Source organism: Lepidochelys olivacea (assembly GCF_965140295.1).
Source record: "Lepidochelys olivacea isolate rLepOli2 genome assembly, chromosome: 25".
In the NCBI taxonomy this organism is placed as follows: domain Eukaryota; kingdom Metazoa; phylum Chordata; order Testudines; family Cheloniidae; genus Lepidochelys; species Lepidochelys olivacea.
This window is the reverse complement of record NC_140435.1, coordinates 5,569,910-5,589,926: the sequence shown is the minus strand read 5'-3', so window position 1 is coordinate 5,589,926 and position 20,017 is coordinate 5,569,910. Positions and strand designations below refer to the sequence as shown.

Here is a 20,017-nt window from a genome sequence, read left to right as displayed (position 1 = left end):
CAACGTTTCCTGGATTTGAGCACTTATTAAAAAAAAAAGTTAAGTCAAGTTGCTGGAAGCCATTTCCCATCTGCATGTGGCATAGAGGGCCGGCAAGTTACTCATTGTACATGTCCTTCCCCTTAAAACAGCCAATGACTGACTTTACCCAGGCAAGAGGGCAGAGAACTCTGCCACAGCCCCACCTGTCATTCTCTATGGAGTAACAGTGTTGGAAAAGGAGTCTCTCTCACTTGGCCAAGACTAAGCTCAGCATGTCACCTGCCTGGCAAGCGAAGCTTTCCTAGTTGCACTTGAGCCAAAGAGTATGTCTACACTAGAAAGGTAAGTCGACCTATATTAGGTCGACTTACAGCCACCACAGTAATTCTGCCAGTGGGGTACATCCACACGACCTTCCTTGGGTCAGTGGTGCACATCCTTACCAGGAGCACTTCCACTGACCTAAGAGGGGCAGTGTGGGGAGCAGATAGCCTGGTGTCAGCTCCCTGCCAGGAGTCCAGCTGCCCCACAGGCTCCCAGCAGGCCGCCCAGGGCTTCTCGCCTCTCCATTCCCCGCCGGAAGTGGGGGGGAACCCATCTGGTGCTTCTCGCCCCTGGAGAGCAAGCCCAGCTCTCCAGGGGAGCAGGGGCATAGCTGGGCTCTAGCTGCTCAGCTTTCTTGTCAATTTCATGGCAGGTGACAAAACAGACAACAGCCGATGTAAGTAACCTACATAAGCCTTACACCTCTCGTGGAGGTGGAGTTAGGATGTCGGTGTATTAGGACATTTATACCGGCGGGAGGGAGGCTGTACTGTAGACCAGCCCTAAGTTTCTAGCCCAGAAATAAATCATATAGGCACCTAGCTTCCAGCTCAGCCAGGGAACCAGAATACTCAATGACAAACATTCAGCTCTGAGCACTTTTATCCCACGTGTCTAAAGCCAGACTTTATGGCCATGTGCCAGTTCAGGAATTCACCTGGACAGCCATTTTCTGCTAATGCAGATGATGATGGATATCTTTTCTGCCTTAACATAAGCTGCAGTGTGTGCACTGAATTTCATTATATCTGTGTCTGTAACATCTACATTTTAATAATAATTCTGTATTAGTATAATTTTTTGCATTTAATTTTTAGAGTTTTTAGCAAAAAGAAAACTGTCTCCAGTCAGTTTGTTACGTTACATGCTTCTAAGCCAACATTTTGAAACGTGTTCCTAAAGTTGCACATCTAAATCCATATTAAGGGACTTAAACAAAAGGCCTTCATTTGAGAGGTGCTAAGCACCAAAAAATCCCACTGAAGACAAAGGAAGCTGTGGCTGCTCAGCATCTTTGAAAATTAGAATGTCTGTCTAGGTTCTGTACCTCAAATATGTATTTAAATGTCTATGTTTGAAAGTGTTGGCCTGAAGTTTCACTCTTCTCACGTGTACATGGGAATTGCATATTCAGATACAGGTGGAACATTACTTCACTATGCAGGTATAAAACGCTATCTGGAGAATCATATTGCACACACAACAGTTCATTTTGGAAGTGACATGCTGTACAGTTTGCTATTTTCATTCTCAATGTTCTTTCCCAACTGTAGCAAAGATGCCATTCTGATTGAAAACACTGTACATGCCAACATAGAAGTTTGCCAACAAAATAGTCTGTTTTCAAAGTATAAAAAAGTATCAGAAGAATGTCTGACAATACCTTTTTGCTCAAAGGTCGCAGGAGAATTTTATTAAATATCCCCTTGCCCATTCACCTTTGGGCTAAGAACAAACAAAGACGACCCTAGGGTAATATTTCAAGGAAGTTGTAAATGGCTGAAAACAGACGAATAACAAAGTGCCTCTTCAGCCAGAACTCCAGTCCTGCTACCGTGACACCGTGCTATTTAGCAATGGAAGGGGGAGAAAAAAAAATCTAAACTTCCCACCCAGAAGTTATTATTCAGCACACCGTGAAGTCATGTCTCTTGGACACAGACTTAATACTGGACATTCCTAAATTAAGTGAGATGTTTAGAATAAAGTGATGATGTTTATTACTTCAATAAAGTTCATTTGATTAGAATGCATTGTTATTTATTGCTGGAGATAATCAAGGGAATTGCAGCTGTAATGGGCAGATTCCTGCTCAGTTGGCATTCATATTTAATTCCTCATGCTACAGAAAGGGCAGGAAAGGTTTCCTGTTATTTCAGAGGAGTTGGTGTAAGGGAAGGGGACAGTCCGGTATCCCAGGAGGCCCTCAGATTACTATGGCAATATGGCCCTTGGAAGGAGAGGGAGGGGAACAGTTTTTATAAGAATTGCCATTGCTCATCAATAATGGTGCCCCAATGACCAATGCGGTTATGGGAGTGGTGGTGGTGATGATATTTGGTTCACAGAAAATATGCTCATCTGAAATCAAGTTAGAGTAACCCGAACATTCTTTCAAAGTACAACTGGGGTTTAAACCAATCTGCCATGTAGTACTATGGCATTAGTTTCCCGCTGCTAGGGTTACAACCAATGGCATTATGAGTACTAGCAAAAGGAACACCATGAGCTTCATTTCTTCCTGTTCTGAAAAGGAATGTGAGGCACTGGCAGTTTGTGTAACATTGAGGCATTCTGAGGGCTGATAGTTTCCCACATGCAGCTCTGCCAATGAGCTTCAACTGTCCCCCCTGCTATTCCAGTCCTAGAATCCCACACAGCTAAAAGCCCAGGAGCTTCAAGCCTTAGCTCCCTGTGCTGCTCCCATCATAGCCCTCTCAAGAGGTTACTGGCTATCACAAACTGCGCAGCAGTTTAATGGTTCAGGAAACAGGAGGAAACTACCAAGTTTCTTCCACCAACTGGCCTCCATTGCTAGGGAAATTGACTTGCCTGAAGAGTCTTGGATACATCTGTGGTATTTTGATATGCTAAACAAATTGAGGTCTAAGTTTCTCCGAGTAAGGTATGTTCTCCAGTCCTCAAATCATTTGTGTTTTTTTCCTGTAGCCTCTCCAATTTTTAACATCCTTTTAAAAACATGGACACTAAAACTGGACGCAATATTCCAGCATTGGTCTCATAATGCCAAAATGGTTACTGACTGTAACTGTGGTCCTTCGAGATGTAATGCAGATGTGTATTCCACTTGGGTGTGCGCTGGAAAATTCTGCCTAACAGTACCCGTAGGGGGTGATGTTTGCGCCTCCTGGCTGTATCCCCTCTCCTGACTATATGAAGCAGCACCACCCCAACGTCCCTCAGTTCCTTCGCACCCAATGTCAGGAGCACAGACTTAAGTGCAGAGTGGATGGAGGGTGGGTTATGGAACACACATCTACATCACATCTTGAAGAACCTGTTATGGTAAGTAACCATTTCTTCCTCTTTGAGGAGATGCAGACGTGTATTCACTTAGGTGACTCACAAGCAGTACCTGCAGGAAGCGGGGCCCAGAGTCTGCTTCAGTGGTTTTCAAACTTTTTGTATCGGTAACCCCTTTCACACAGCAAGCCTCTGAGTGTGACCCTCCTTATACATTAAACATGTGGGGAGGGTAATTTAATGGCGGCTGGGAGCTGTCAGCCCCACGGAGGCGATAGCTCATGACCCCCATGTAACCGCCTTGCGACCCCAAGGGGTCATGACTCCCAGTTTGAGAATCCCTGGTCTACTTAAACAAGGACTGCAGGACTGCCCCTCCAAAGTTCGCATCTGCTCTGGATGCCACAGTAATGGCATAATGGATGGAAAACATATGTGCAGATGACCAAGTGGCAGCCCTGCAAATATCCAGTACTGAAAGGTCACTTAAAATACCTTTGAGGGGGCATAGCTCATGATATTTCATATGCAGTCTTGATACAGGAAGTTATCCACCAGGAGATTTGCGAAGAGACTACTTGTCCCTTCATCTGGTCTGCAAACGACGCAAACAGACAAGGCTAATCACAAAAGGGTTTAGTCCTGTCCAGGCAAAAGACACCCGACATCCAGTGAATGAATATGCTGCTCCTCCACGGCTGAATGCAGCTTCGGACAGAACACTGGCAGATACAGTTTCACCTGAACCAGGCAGCGTAACACCACTTTAGATAAAAGCTTCAGGCCACACGGTCACCTTATCTTTAGAGAAACGTGTGTAAGGAGGCTCTCTGCCATTTAAACCAGCAACTCTCACACCTTGCAGATGTTAGGGCCACCAGGAATGCAGTTTTTGACACAGAAGAGGAAAAGATAATGATGGAAGAGGCTCAAAACCAAGGTCCCATCAGAGCCATTAAGACTGTACTGAGGTCCCACAAAAGAATTTGTTCTTTCACTGGCAGGTGGCGATGAAGGACTCCGTTCAAGAACCTTGCTATCACGGCATTTGAAAATATCAGCCTCCCCTGAATGGGCAGATGAAATGCCAAAATTGCAGCCAGGTGGCCTTTCAATCAACTGAATGCAAGAGCTGAAGCCTGAAAATGCAACAAGTACTCCAAGACATCCTGCATCCCTGTCAACCTCGGATGAACCCTGTGAGCAGATGACCACACCAAGAACGTTTCCATTTGGCCAAACAGGCCAATCTAGTAGAGTGTTTCCTACTGTTAAGTAACACTTGTTGAACAGCCTCTGAGTATTTTTCCTCCTCATTTAACCATGGAGCAGCCATGCAGTGAGATGCAGAGAGCTGGGTGCAGAATACGAGATCTGACTGTGCTGCTTGTTCAGTAGGTGGGGATGAAGTGGAAGAGACATGGAATGCTGAATTGATATTGCCAGGTCAGAAAACCAACCCTGCCTCGGCCATGCTGGAGCAATGAGGATGACCTTGGCATGGTCCAACTTGAGTTTGATGATTACCTGCTGGATGATTGGAATCAGAGGGAAAGCATACAAGATTGCGGATTCCCAACTTAGGTGAAGGGCATTGGCCAGAGAGCCCGGACTAAGGCCCTGCTGAAAGCAAAAGAGAGACATTTCTTCTCGTCTCTCGTAGCGAACAGATTTATCATCGGAATGCTCCAAACTGTAAAGATGGACTGAAGGCCACTGGACTTCAGAGACCACTCGTGACTCAGAGAAATTGCTACTGAGGTGATCTGTGAATTGATTCCAGGCTGCAGGTAAGTGATCAGCCACAGTAGGAATGTTCTCTCTGATGCAAAACTGCCAAGTCCAATTGCTACCTGACACAGCACTTTAAAGTGTGTTCCTCCTTTTCTGTTCACATAATACGTCACAGTGGGATTGTCCATAATAATGTGATCCATTGAGCCAGATTCAATATCGGAAGGCGACATGCCTTGTAAATGGCTCAAAGTTCCAGAATGTTGATATGAAACGTAGCTTCCTGTTCTGACCATAGACTCTGAACTCTCAGTGACCACAAATGCACTCCCCAGCCTAGCAAGGAGGCGTCGGTGCAAATGGTCCTGGTGAGCAGTGGCTGAGCAAAGGGAATGTGCTGGCACACAGTGATGGATAGTCCAAAGCAATGTAAGGAGTCCAGGGATCAGCGGAGGGCGCAGGACCAATCTGTCCACAGAGTGCTGGGCTGGATGAGAAATTGTCCTCGGCCACATTTGGAGAGGCAAAGATGGAACCTAGCAAATTGGGCCACCTGCATGCAAGCAGCCATGTGATCCAACAGCCTTAGGCACATTTGAGCTGCAGGCTCAGAGCGCAGCTCCAGACAGAGGATGAACTACCTGAAAACAGTCTGAAGGCAGAAGCGCTATCAAACTCGTAGAATCTATTAAGGCCCCAACGAACTTGATTCTTTGATTCAACGCTGACTAGCATCTGTTGAGAATGAGACCCATGTGATCGACTAAGCGTAGTATGAAGTCTATGTGAGAAAGAACTTCTTCCCTGGACTTGACCCTCAGTAACCAATTGTTTAGATATGAGTTTAGATATAAGGATATGAGTTCCCCTCTTCCTAAGGTACGCTGTCACTACAACTACACAGGGAACAGAGGACAGACCGAAGGGAGTATAGAATATTAATAATGTCAGTGCACCATGACAAACAGGAGAAACCGTATGCGGCTCGGAAGAATTGCCACATGAAAATAAGCGTCCTGAAGATTCAGAACACCAAACCAGTCGTTTGGATGTAATGCAGGAAGGGTGGTTTATAGGGTGACCATCAGGAATCTCACATATCTGATATATTTGTTGAGGTTGCAAAGACTGAGAATCAGGCTCACCCCTCTTCTGGATCTGGGAACCAGAAAATACCGGGAATAAAACCCTTGGTCCCAGCACTGCATAGGGACCTCCTCAACACAGCTCCCAACACTATTAGAGACTGAACCTGTTCAAGGAGCAATGTCTTGTGATAGGGGTCCTCATACAGGACAGGGTAGGAGAATGGGGAGGGGAGATGGAAAGGAACTGGATGGCGACCCAATCTGATGGTGCTTAGGAACCAGCTGTTGGTAGTTATTGAGCCCCAAATATCGTGAAAAGGAGCCAGCCTGTCCCTGAATGTGGAGGACAGGGCTATAGAGGTCATGACTGGATTGCTGCCCTGGACAAACAAGACAAAACAGGCACTTGGTAAGCACTGTGGGAGGATAAGTCAACTGGCTGAACCCAGGACCCGAAGGCCTCTGCCTTTGGGATCTATGACTCTTTCTGGGGTAATCTCACAGCCTCCGGGCGGAGAAGGATTGCCCAAAGGAGCATCGCAAGTGCTACTGTTGCTGCTGCTGACAGCTGTCGAAGTGACGTGTCCACACCGCTGGAGCGTACACCCCCGAGAGCATTGAGTAGCCTTGAGTCTCCAAACAAGGGCAAGGTTCCATCAGTCTTATGCAAAAAAAAAAAAAAAAAAAAAAAGCACTCGACCACTGATGGGTAGGTCCTCTATAGTCTGTTGCACATCAGAAGCAATGCCTGAATGCCCTTCTCATGGTTACCGCTCAGGCCATAACTCTGGCTAACGTATCTGCCATGTCCTCAGCCGATTGCATGGATGTCTTGGCCACCAAACAGGCCTCGATTATTGACGCTCAAAATTCCTCCCTAAAGGCTTCAGGTAACTGGTCTACAAATTTAGACATAACTGTCAAATTAATAAAATTGTACTTGGACAGCAGTGCCTGCTGGTTCACAATACACATTTGCAGGGAAGAGGAAGTGCAGATTTTCCAATCCATTAAGTCCACCCTCTTGGACTCCCTGTCCTTGGATGCAGACTTACATCTGCCCTGCTGGGCCCTATCATTCCCGACAGTCACAACCAGGGAATCAGGGATTGGGAGAGAATAGAAGCTTTCAAAACCCTGCACACGTACAAAACAGCGTTTCTCTGAATACCGTGCACCAGGCAGCACAGAAGCCAAAGTACTCCAAAGAACCTTTGCGGGCTCTACCAGTGCATGGTGAATACAGAGGCCTACCCTCCCCGGGGCAGATGGCTAGAGGGTATCCAGTAGTTTGTGAGTATTATCATGCAGGAACTCTGACTGTACCGGGGAGCAGTTTGAAGGACATGCTCCATCCTGCTTGCCAGCAACAGCACAGTGTCAGTCCATGCTACTTTTAGATGAAGAGTAAGAACCTCCATAAGACCTGGAGAGGTTCTGATTGGTCTTATAAGACCTCTTCCACCAGCGCACTTGACAAGTCAAATAGCTTCTCCACTTCTTCGGAGAGATGCCAGCCCTGGAATGCGACAGTATCAGTCACTGAGCGAGAGGGCGACCTCCAATCCAATGAGGGCCTTGGAGCCGAATCAGGCATCACGGCCTGCTCGAGGAGGTGCTGCTTCAGACGAAGGTCTCTAGCCACCTGAGTCCTTTTAGTGAACAATTTACAAATTGAACACCGCTCCTTGGTGTGACCCTCACCCAAACAGAGCAAGCACATTGTGTGGGGGATCACGGATGGGGATCGCCTCCTTTCTCCCCCTACCCTCCAAAACGGGCAGTGTCTGAACCCTGGTGAGGGTATCACCCAGGACAACTAAGTAGGATGCTAACTATACAACTACATACAGAGAAAACCCTCAGTAACAGAAGGAATTGTGAAGAATTTTGTGGTGAAAACCACGGAGTTCTGATTCCAGCCACTGGTGGTGAGAAGAAAGTGAGGGGTGTTTTATTTTAGTATGGTATACTAGTATTTTTTAATCAGAATGTTGTGTGTACAAATCCTTTTAAAAGTAAGTATATTACATCTACACAGTTATCAAACTTGTGAAACCTGATTTCGTTCTCTGATGAGATTATAAGACCTATTTTCCATAAAACCATGTTGACTAGTATGGATTATATTGCTATCCTTTAATTCCCGATTCATTGAATCCCCGAATCAGCTTCTCTATTTTGTCTGGGATTGATGTCAGGCTAACCAGCCTACAGTTACTTGAGTCATCCTGCTTGTCCTTTTGAATATTGCCACAGCATTAGCACTCTTCCAGTCTTCTGGAAGTTCCCCAGTATCCCAAGATTTATTAAAAATTAACATCAGTGGGCCACAAATCTCCTCAGCAAGCAGTTTTAGGACTCTTGGGTGCTGGTTATCTGGGCCTGTTAATGTTTATCCCTCACCTTGTAGATGCTGTCTAACATCCTTCTCAGTTACTAATTGACTAGAAAGTATTTCATCATCCTCAGATTATATGAGTGCATCCTGCTTCTTTCCAAATACAGAACAGAAATATTTACTGAACACTGCTGCAATTTCTGTATCATTAACAACTTTACGTTCTCCATCAAATCAGATGAAAACATCTCCTTTAGTTTGGAAGGAGGGGTCAATCCATAAATATATTTAACCACTGATTCCATATCCGATACTGTTATCTAGTAAGAAAACAGCTTCACTCACAACCATAAACCTCCCTCCCCAACAGAAGTCTCTGGGAATTACAGTCATTTCTCTCAGGCAGGTTTTCCTGCACTGCATGAACCTGATCCACTGAAATGTTCACCAAGAATTATCAACCACAATGAGTACCAACCTAGCCACGTGCACACATGCACAAGGTCAATGATATCTGCCTTAATCATTAGTCTTTCAAAATTGCCTGGGTACAGATTTACACCAAGGTGCCTTTGCAGCAATGGAACAAGGACTCCTGCAGTCTGTAACCAGGATTTGGTCACAACAGGAAAATATTCCTGCAATTCTGTCTCACTGGGCCAGTGGCTAAGCTGAAAAATGACAAGCGTCAGAACAGAGCTCCCTCTGGGATATGATTCCCACAGTGGAACTGCTAACAGAGCAGGATACTGCTGCTAAGAAGCAAATTCAGTGATCCTCTCCCACAGCCTCTGTTGGTTGCTGTATTTCTCCCTGGTTCTGCATCTTGATGTTAGCAAGATTAGTGGCAAATCCTAGAACAGCCTTGGAAGGGGTGAGTCACAACATGATGTGTGAAATACTTGCTGAAGAGAAACAGAAAAAACACTCTACATACACTCAGGGAATCACAAGTGCCCGTGCATCATAAAACTACATTTTAGATGTAAATAAAGATGCAGCAATTTTACTGCATACAGCATTTTCTGAGAGAAATGGAAACCCCAAGAACAATAAGATAGCAGTGCTGTAAAACATAGCATAATCCAGCAGCCTTAAACCATCCCCAAATCCCACAGAACTGTAAAAAAGGGAGCAACAGGAATGGAGTCTCTTCTAGGCAATTTAATAAACTGTAAAGCAATGATACCGGGCCACATTCTGAGGTCCTTTCACATGCAAACTACTAATGAAGTTCATGAGAAGTACTGTGGTGTGTTACTGATTCTCTTCCTATCCTTTTTGTCTGTTATGTCGATTTAGATCATAAACTCTTCAGGTAGGAACTGTCTCTCGCAATGTGTATGTACAGCACCTAGCACAGTGGAGCACTGAAATCAGCTGGAGCCTCTACGTACTGCCATAATACCAATATTAATAGGAAGACAGCAAGTCTGAATTGTAGCTCAGGATTTGATTCATCCTCCGAGGAGGAACAGAAAATGGGAAACTTACATCAATGTTGTCAATGTCAAGAATTCTGGAGTGGAACAGGAGACCCATTGCTTTGGCTTGTTGGATTGGATGAGCAAGCTGACTGTAAGTCTAAATGAAGCAATATAAACTTTGGTTACATGTTTGAACTTTTCATATCCTAGGAAATCAGTGACAAAGGAAAGGAAGAGGGAGGATTCCTTACAGTGAACATTTCAAAAGAAACAAACTAAAGTGAACACACTGAACAATCTCAGTTCTTTGCAAATGTGCTGATTACCATATTCATGCAACTATCAGGTGGTTTCATTAAATGCTCGGGGGGGAGGGGGGTGTCTCACAATTCTGCCCTATTGGGGACTCCCTCTGTCATGCAGCTGGACATAACAGTAAGCATACAATTAACGACATAGAACATACACATTGAGAGCACCTGCTAGCCAGTTCTGATCTGACAGCAAACGTGGAAACAGTCTGGAAAGCAAGTGAACTTTCTAACCATTTCCCCAGTACACAGAACTTGGAAATTAGCCCAGTTTTTCCTGGCTCCTTTTTAGACGCACATGCTTTATTATTATTTATGCATCAAAACCTGTTGTCATTGATGTTGAATTACTATTTGCTTCCAGCAATATACTAGGCGTAGGTCAAACAAAAAGGAAGGCACAGTCCGTGCCTTGAAAAGCTTCTAATCTTCATCACAAATCATAAAAGTGCAAATATCCTGCAGAAGCTTACTGGTAAGGAGGTTAGACTAACAGGAGTCAAAGCAGAGGGTTCTGAAGGGAGATTAGACAGGGAAACCTTACTGAACCAAGAACTGCACCCTGACAGCTAGTGGGTTGTATTTAGTTATTCTCAGACCTGATTTGAACATTGGCCAGTTGTTTATCAGAGTTATTATACACACAGAAGTCTGCACTAAATTTATTATACTGGACTTTCACCATTAGCACAGGGTTCTCAAACTGGGGGTTGGGACCCCTCAGGGGGTGGTGAGGTTATTACATAGGGGGTCATGAACTGTGAGCTGCCACCCCAAACCCTGCTTTACCTCCAGCATTTATAATGGTGTTAAATATATTTAAAAGTGTTTTTAATTTATAAGGGCAGTTGCACTCAGAGGCTTGCTATGTGAAAGAGGTCACCAGTACAAAAGTTTGTTGTGCTAACCACTGGGTTCTCAAACAAGGCAGAGTCAGAAAAGTTTTAGAGGGAGTAATTTGTTCTCTTCCTGTTATATCTCGTGAGAGTTTGAGACCATCTCTGGGAATGGCTATTTCCCTTGTTCTCTCTAACATTAGCACATGGTGCTAGTTTGCTACAAATAGCGATTTGCACAATTGCATTTGAGACCTCCCCACCCCGTGATGTCCTAGATTCTCCCATCGATGGGACATTCTATTCATTTCCTCAGCTGGTTTTGCAGCTGACTCTCAACTTGGCTAGTTTTATTTTTAAGTTTAAAATAAAACACGTAGGAAACCCTTGCCTCTCAGTAATTCAAGCATGGGGGTAAGCCTGCTGCCTCCTCTACAAACTTTTCAAGAGGACTGTTCTACAGAGTAAACTAAAGTACATACAAATCAGTGCTGAAATGCTTGCAGAAGGCTTTAAACCTCCCACTCTGTTATAGCAACGTATTGATAGTTTTATTCTGAATAAAGACACAAACAATCAAGAGACCAAAGCCCCATGAAAAGGATCTGCCCTGTTCAAAATGCAAAAGATTCCCTGCACAAGCTTATCTGGTTATGTGAATTTCCAGCCTTCTTGTGGTGGAAATTGATGTAACTTTAAAACATTAAAAATGTTGAGCAATTACATAGTTTTCTGTGTGTTGTCAACAGCCCAACTATTCTGGAGCAGGACGGGCAGCAGAAACAGACAGCATTTAAAGGCCAAGAATAAACAAATCTTCCGACAAAGGTTGCTTCCACAAACTTAAAAAAATGTGATGCTGGAGCTATTGCTGAAGTTACAGATCAGATGCAGTTTACATACATTTGTGTTTAAAGAAGTGGACTCACTACTGAAATTCTATCATAGTAGACACCTGGGAAAACATCTATTTACTATTTTATAGCACACAAGAGCAAGGTAGATGTTTCTCAGAAGACCAAACGACGGGGACAAACACGAGGGAGGGACTGGGGAAAGGAAGGACAAGGCACACAGCAATATTATAATGGGGATGGTGGCTGTTTGGCCAAGGTTAGGGCCACGCTGAACCTAATCTTGGGACATTTCAGGCCCAAAATTAATACCAGAGGGCTCCAGAGAAGAATCCCAGCCTTTTAAGACCCATTATTAATATTTATACTTACAGCTTCATAGCACCAATCTTTGAGGACATCCAGGTCTCCAGATATCATAGCCTAAAAAAGGAAGTAATATATAAGCAATACAAACAACAGAACTTTTAAAACATCTGTCCTAGAGCACCTGTCAAACTATCAGCTCTTGAAAAGTGACCTTCTTTAAATCCCACATTATGCCATGACACCTTTCTCCTAACGTGACTCAACATGGAGTGAGATGAAATTTCAGACATTAAGGTGATGAGCAGTACAGAAGTACCTATAAATAAATACCATTTGAGATAACCACAGATTTAGGCTTAAATAGTAACATGCACCAAACTGTTAATACCTTCCAGCAGTTTTCAAGTTCTGGGAGATGTACTTTAGCAGGAACACAGAAGCAGGTGCAAACAGCAGGAACAAATGGTCAATTTTCAACATGGCAAAAGGTCAACAATGGCACATTCAGTTAAACTGAAAAGCAGTAATGCATTTCCAACTAATGCAAGGATTTAAAAAAAATATTGCATAATTAACTTGTGGCACCTACTCCTGTAAGATATTATTGAAGCCATGAAATTAGCAAATTCATGAGAACTGGACATGGATATGCATAACAACATCGAGAGTTCCATTAGCCAGGATACCTTTCAATGCAACAGACATAATAAATCTTCAAGTTTCAAGTCATAAGTGAACTTACTGCCTGGGGTTAAAAAGATCCTTCCCCATGGGCAGTCTATTCTACAAGCGTCCATCAAAGGGTTTCTGCACCTTCCTTGAAGCATTTAGCATTGGCCACTGTTAGAAGCAGGAAAAAAGGCGGTCCAATCCTGTGTGATGATTCCTATATATCTTAGTTTTAGGCTCTGTCTACACTACAGATACAGCCGTGTGTTCAGCCAGTTTGAGAGAGACTCAACTGATCAGTTATTACACACAGATGTGACCACACAACATCTGCTTTCAAAATATAATGACAACTCACTGCGGATGTCCTGCTTACCCATAAACATCAAATCCCTTTTTTGAATCATCCTAAGCAACTGGCTCAATGAGCTCTTATGGCCGCAAGCTCCAGACATACTGTGAAATGTATTAAGGAGTATTTCCTTTGATCAGTTTTAAATACACCTCTTGCACTATAATTGCACATCTCCCTCTTCTTACATCATGAGAAAGAAAGAATAGCATTCTTATTTACTCTAGCATCCATGGGTTTATATATCACTCTCATTTTCCTTCTCTAAACTAAACAGTCCCAATCTTTTCAGCTTCTCCTTACAAAGTCCTTTCAAGCCTGTAATTCATTTTGCCACCCCGCTTGTCAACACTACATATTGTCTGTCATTGTACCACCCAGAGCGAGGGAATACCTTTTATTGGATAAACTTCTGTTGGTGAAAGACAAGTTTTAGAGCTTACGCAGAGCTCTTCTTCAGGTCTGGTCCAGTTCAGATCCAGACTTGCAGAAGAGCTCTGCGTAAGACTGAAAGCTAGTTTCTTTCACCAACAGAAGTTGGCCCAATAAAAGATACTATCTCACCCACCTTGTCTCTAATATCCTGGGACCAACACAGCTACAGCCACACTGCATACAATACCACCCATTCATCTAAATATGTTAAGCCCCTCTGGAGCTCTTAGCATTCGTCACTCAGGGGGAGAGGCAGTTTGTTTTCCAGTCTGGCCAGGGCCTAAAACCTGCTAGACTGAGTGGAGTGGTTCTCCTGACCGGAGATCCATCACACCTTACACAAAGTCATTTCTTCCAGTTAATTAAGCTGGGCTGGAAACCTGAGTTTGAGAGGCAAAAAGCCAGCCACCCAACACTGAGTTTTATCTTTAGCAAAATCAGACCGTCTGAGTTGGAAGCCTTCTGTGAGATTTTAAGGGCAGAAATAAGTGCATCATGTCCCTGCCCCTCTAACTCACCTCCAGGACATTGGGGATTATGTCGTTCTCACATTGCTTTAGAAACCGATCCTTGTCAAAAGCTGGGTCCACTTTGAGAATTTCTGTCAAAACCTCTGACATTTCTGTCTTCGAGAACAGCCCACCTGACAAGGCAATTCAATTCAATGAGCCTTTCTTGGCACAAGTGTTGCCAAAAGGTAAGGAGAGACACAGCACTCACATAAATCAGTTCTGCCAGGACAGAGCTAAACATTGTGTTTGGGGTTTTAATTTCATCCCCATCTGTCATACTGCCCACTCCTGATCCAGCGGCTGGCTGCTTCAACATTCCACAAGACATATGATCCTGATATTTTGCATATATGTAAGCCCAAAATTCCCTCCCAAAGGCTAGTAACACACTGAGAGCAGCAGCTCTAATACTCCCATTGTTAATCCTGAGTCTCAGCTGTGTGTCACGTAACCCTCGAGAGAGACTTCTCAACAAAGATGAAATGCTACCTATTAAATCAGTGACTTTGTCTGTAACAGCTCTGGAAGCCCGAATGAAGACGTTATCACTTTCATCATACTTCATCTTCATTTCAAAGAACCCTGAAAGAAGAGAGGAGATCAACATTATTGCCTTGCCATTTCACTCTTTTGTGCATCTTAAATTGGAATTAGCATGTTCAAGTGCAAGAGTGGACAGGTCTGACTGAGGGGTTTGGACTTTACTTATGAAGTCCTTTCCAGATTGGTCTTATGATTTAATATATTTCAATACTTCATTGACAAAAATTTTTTTTGTCATTTACTTTCCCACAATTAGGAATAAATTATCTTAACCATTTATCTTTTTCCATAGTTTTACAGATTGGTTTCTCCTTTGCATGAGTGTCAGAGCCCAAAGATCATACAGTTGCCATTCTTCTGGCCTAGGAGAACTTAAAGTATCTGCCAACTCAGCAAATAGTGCTCCTGAATCATCCCAGCAGGACGCAGCATTGGTGTAAGGCCTTCCATCCCTCCCCACAGCACACCACCTGCGCCCAGAAAGCAAACGTCCAGGAATGTAATCCAAAACCAGGTTAGTGGCAGTGCAGGGTTCTAACATTAGGCCACCATCTTTCAGCAGGTTCCTGATCCAAGAGAAAACCTTGCTGATTTATGTCTGGGAAAGCACAGTAGAACCTCAGAGTTAAGAACACCAGAGTTATGAACTGATCAGTCAACCACACGCCCCATTTGGAACTGGAAGTGCACAATCAGGCAACAGCAGAGACCAAAAGGGAAAAAAGGAAAAAATAAAAAAAGCAAACAGTACAGTGCTGTGTTAAATGTAAATTACTGAAAAGACAAGGGAAGCAGCATGTTTCTTCTGGACAGGAAGGTTCCAAAGCTGTATTAAGTCACTGTTCCATTGTAAACTTTTGAAAGAACAACTACAGCATTTTGTTCAGGGTTACGAACATTTCAGAGTTACGAACAACCTCCATTCCGGAGGTGTTCATAACTCTGAGGTTCTACTGTAGAGCAAGGACAACAAGGCTCTAAGCAGCAATGCACTCCCAAACCTTGAGGACAAAGATAAGGCATAAAACAGAAATAAATCTCCCGGGATGAAAGGGCAATATCCACCCCTCTGCTACAGCTCTTTGTAGCTGTTCTTAGGAAACCAGAGATCAGAAGGGTGAGCATTAGTGGACGAAGGAGGAGATGCGATCCTGCAAAGCAGTGTCTCCAAGATAGATATAGAAGCACGTGTTTAAAAAGTAGGGAATTGACAGTGTAATCCCATTGCAAAAACAGATTAAAATTGCCAGTATTCTATCTCTGACAGCAGCTAGTTCCAGAAGAAGCTGCATTAGGTAGCTATGGGAAAACCTGCCCACAGTGGAAGTTTCTTCCCAAAGCATATCAGTCAATGATTGGCTTAAGCTCTGAATCTTACTCCTTCTAAAAACTAGTTTTACTATCTGATATATTCACATATACCGTATAGAGTATATAAAGGGGACAACAACTAGCTCTGTTCTACATGGCCTTGGTACAACCCCACCTGCACTACTGTGTGCAGCTCTGGGTCCCACAGTTCAGGAAGGATATAGAAAAACTAAAGAAAAGGACAACAACCCTGCATCTTGGTGGGGGTTAGACTAGATGACCCTTACAGCCGCTTCTAACTCTATGATTCTAAAGAAGCAATTAATCACTGCACAACCTGTGTAACATGAGGGGAGTCTGAAGGAGCTAAATGTATTGTCTAGCAGAGATTATTCTGGGGGACGTCACGGTGACCAACGAGTACTTTCAAGGGAATCATGTCTCACAAGAGTGGGACAAGGAGCAAGTGAGCAAAAAGATAAGGAACTATTCAGGATAAATATTAGGAAAAAATTCTTAACAGTCAGAGCAATGGAGAGGTTAAAGGATTTTGTGATTTATCTTGGAGAACACAAGGGCAAGCTGGACACTAGGCAGCCTCCTTTGGTCAAGTTATTTCGGATTCACTGAAATATGTCTTCAGCGTGCTCTCTTTACTCCTTTCAGCCTTACTAACAAGCCAAACTACTTATCATGTATTACCCAATAAAGCACAGGATGCAAAACTGACAGCTAATGGTGCTGATGGGAAACTGGGATTACAAACAGTCCAAAAACGAGGTGAAACGCCCACAATCCCACAGATGGGACCAATTGAAAAAAAAGAACTTGGCTTGCTGCAGACAAGACCCTGTGACATACACTTTGTGTCAGCAAGAAGCCCAAAGTCTGCCCACACTTTTACACGAGTCACAGGCTTAATGCCACTCACAGGTTGTATACAGTGCTCTGGCCTCTCCTCATTGCCAGGATACATTTGATTAGAAGGACCATGTTTAGAGTTCAGTACTCTTATGGCTGTCAGTCACAGCCATCTACAAGATGGAAACACGCAGTGGGCAATTCAGATTTCAAGAACTGGGAGCAGTGGAAAAATAGCTTTCTGCTAAAGACTGTGGGGGTGTGTCCAACACAGATGGAGCAGCCTGGAATAACTGCAATGTCAGCAGTTACACCTACCTTTCATCTCACACCGCCTCACAATAAGAGCAATGACAAAAATGGCCATGATTTGTATTATGTTGAGACTAGTTGCCCAGATGGTAAGAGAGCAGAGAACTGGAAATGAAGTTCTGTTCCTTAAGCCTTGGGAACACTTACTATTGAAGACCACATTGTTGTCCTTGAAATCTTTCCACTGCTGATACCATTTGGAATCCTTGTGCAGCACCACACCCATTGCCTCCCTAGGGAAGAGCAAAAGGCAAGTGTTTCATGAATCAACAGCTGAGCTCTTAAATGAGACTGGAGACAAGGACGAAGATAGTGATGACCATTCACTGTCCAGCATCCTGTGCAGACTGCAGCTGACACCTGGGTCACGCATTGTGTGAGCCTGAGTGAATGGGTGGAATGGAGAGGGGTTGGAAGGAAAGATCAGAAGTTCAGATTTGATCCCATTAAGCTTATGTTGACAGTGAGACATGCAGGAAATATCACAGAGACCTGCTCAGATGTCTGAGGTGGGGAAGAAAAAATACTGGAATACACAAATCAAAATTTCAAGTCAGGATGATATATTCTTTGTTAATGCCCAGTAACTCAAACATCTGATGCATTTTCTTCCAATTGTGCAGAAATATTGTATTTTGCCTTCAGAATAAACTTGCCAATCTTCAGGTCAAACCAAAGTTATAGAAGGAATAAAATATGGCTTTCCAACATAAGCTGGCTGCAGTCTTGATTAGGGAGACTCTACCAATCACAATAACTGCACCAGCCCTCTTCCCCATAGAAATGGAGTGCCACTGATCTTCTATCCCTGCCCTGCTTCTTCAGCCCAATACTCAGAGAAGATCACTCCCTCAAACCATACCTTATCCCTGCAGCCTGACCTCTCCTCTAGACTCCACCTCCCAATCTGTGGCCCAAGTTTGAAAACTTTCATCAGATAATGTTCAACAGATCATATTTGGCAACAGTCTCTCTTTATTCAATACATACTCATTAGCTTCAAATATTCTCTCTTTGACCTTCTCTCCATCGAATTCCGTTCTTTTCCTAAGTCGCTCAGGACGTCTGTAAGGACCCGTCTGCCCTAGAACGCTTTCGTCTATTTCCTTCTTCACTGTTTCTACTCCCTGAAAGGAAAAACATTCCTGTTAGATTTCTGCAACAAGTCCACTCTTGCACCTCAGTTGAAAAGAAGGTAGAGTCTGTGAGCCACGTTCAGCTCTGTTGTAAAAGCAAATACACCATCAACTTTCGTGGAGATGCACTCGCTTAAAACAAGGTTAAATGTGGCCCTGCATTTGGGAAGTTAACAGCAAACGTACAATAAAACAGCTGTGTGAATCAGGCTGAGAATAAAACAGTGGAAAGGAACCTGGGGAACTAACCAAACTAACAGGCGCTTGGTAAAGAAGTCTCTGAAGAGGGGAGGAGTGGAAACCCTGGCAATTCAGGTGAGAATTCTTACTGAAAGATAGTGCTGACTTGCCCGGCTTTAAGGAAGAATAAATTCCTAAATCCTGAATTCTACGATTCCATTTAGGAAGAAAAGAGCTACAGGACTGCAGAAAATGCAGGAGATCAGGAATGAAATGACAAATGTTATCTGATATTAAGAACAGGGAGAGGCAACCAAAATTATAGGAGAACATATTTTCAAGGTCAGCCAAATCCAGTTCTCAGTCCCAGACCCAAGCAAGAGAAAAAGCTCTGGGTCACCTGAAATTTGCATCTGTATGCCAAAAAAACAGGCAGCCAAATTATTCACAGCAAAACTGCATCACTACTGGTGAGAAAACAGGTTCTGGGACTGAATTCAAGTCATGCTGCTGGACCACATGAGGTTATGTGGATATGTCTCAATAGTGCAGCTAAGCCAGAGGAAGAAGCAGTGGATATGTTCTCTCTCTTGGTTGAGTTTCTGTTTAGGGAAGGGACTTTCTAGACTGAGACACAAGTAATCTTTGGGCAGCGTCTACCAAGGAGAGGCCTGTTGTGATTACTGGACCTTAAAATTTACCCCAGTTGTAAGTTCAAATGTAAGAAGTATGTGCAAGTTCATAAAATGTCACAACATCACCACTTTTTGCCTGTTTGAAAATTAACCATAAAAAATAGGTTAAGTTGTTTTCAATAATAAACATTATAAATAAGTGCAATAAAACAGACAAAAAATTAAATTAGTTCAAACGAAAAGGGCATGCTAATACGGTTCAAGAACTGTTAAAATCTTGCTTCGTAAAAACAGAAAATGTAAGGTGGATGTAAGGCCTAATTAGTAAAAATAAAAATAAAGGGATGAACTATGCCACCCGCTTATTCCTTTTTGGGGGCTTTTAAAGAGACTGCTCTCCCAACCCAGCTCATCTCACCTTCCCTGGCCCCAAGACAGAAGAGGAGCAAACAGAAAGACTGTCTTCCTGAGAGGAAGGCTCTTGTTCAAGGAACTTTGTTTTTGAGAAAATCATTATATTATTCTGACATCCAGACTTCAGCCCATCAGTGGACATACCTAACTGCCAGCACCGTAAAGGCATGTAAGATCCTGTTCTGTCTCCCTTTCTTTTGGGTTGTTTTCTGTTCCCCCTTCCTTCCTCCTGTTCTGTAACTCACTCTCTCAGCTTTTCATCAAATCCTAAAACCAACTGCACTGCACTGGCACAGCGAGATGACATGACCACAACCCTACCCTGTCTCAGGAGAACCGAACCAGACAACATCCAGATTGTGAACAAGGATCCAAGCAGCAAGTGCTGTGGTAGACCTGCCAGTGAAAGCACCCATTCATATGTGACCAGCCATGCAGTGTTCCAAAGATATTGACAAAAGCTATA

At 43.6% G+C, this 20,017-nt stretch overlaps 1 protein-coding gene across 2 annotated transcripts in view; it reads right to left on the bottom strand.

Annotated features, from left to right (window-relative positions):
- The window catches only part of TIMM44 (translocase of inner mitochondrial membrane 44), a 52,110-nt gene that overhangs the window by 9,880 nt on the left and 22,213 nt on the right, over positions 1 to 20,017 (bottom strand). For both annotated transcript variants that reach the window (XM_084614866.1, XM_084614867.1), the window contains exons 6-11: positions 18,177 to 18,313; positions 17,334 to 17,419; positions 14,649 to 14,741; positions 14,166 to 14,290; positions 12,255 to 12,305; positions 9,949 to 10,038 (exon numbers count right to left, since the gene is read on the bottom strand). In XM_084614866.1, coding sequence (XP_084470992.1) covers positions 9,949 to 10,038; positions 12,255 to 12,305; positions 14,166 to 14,290; positions 14,649 to 14,741; positions 17,334 to 17,419; positions 18,177 to 18,313 — 582 coding nt within the window. The remainder of the gene's footprint in view (positions 1 to 9,948; positions 10,039 to 12,254; positions 12,306 to 14,165; positions 14,291 to 14,648; positions 14,742 to 17,333; positions 17,420 to 18,176; positions 18,314 to 20,017) is intronic.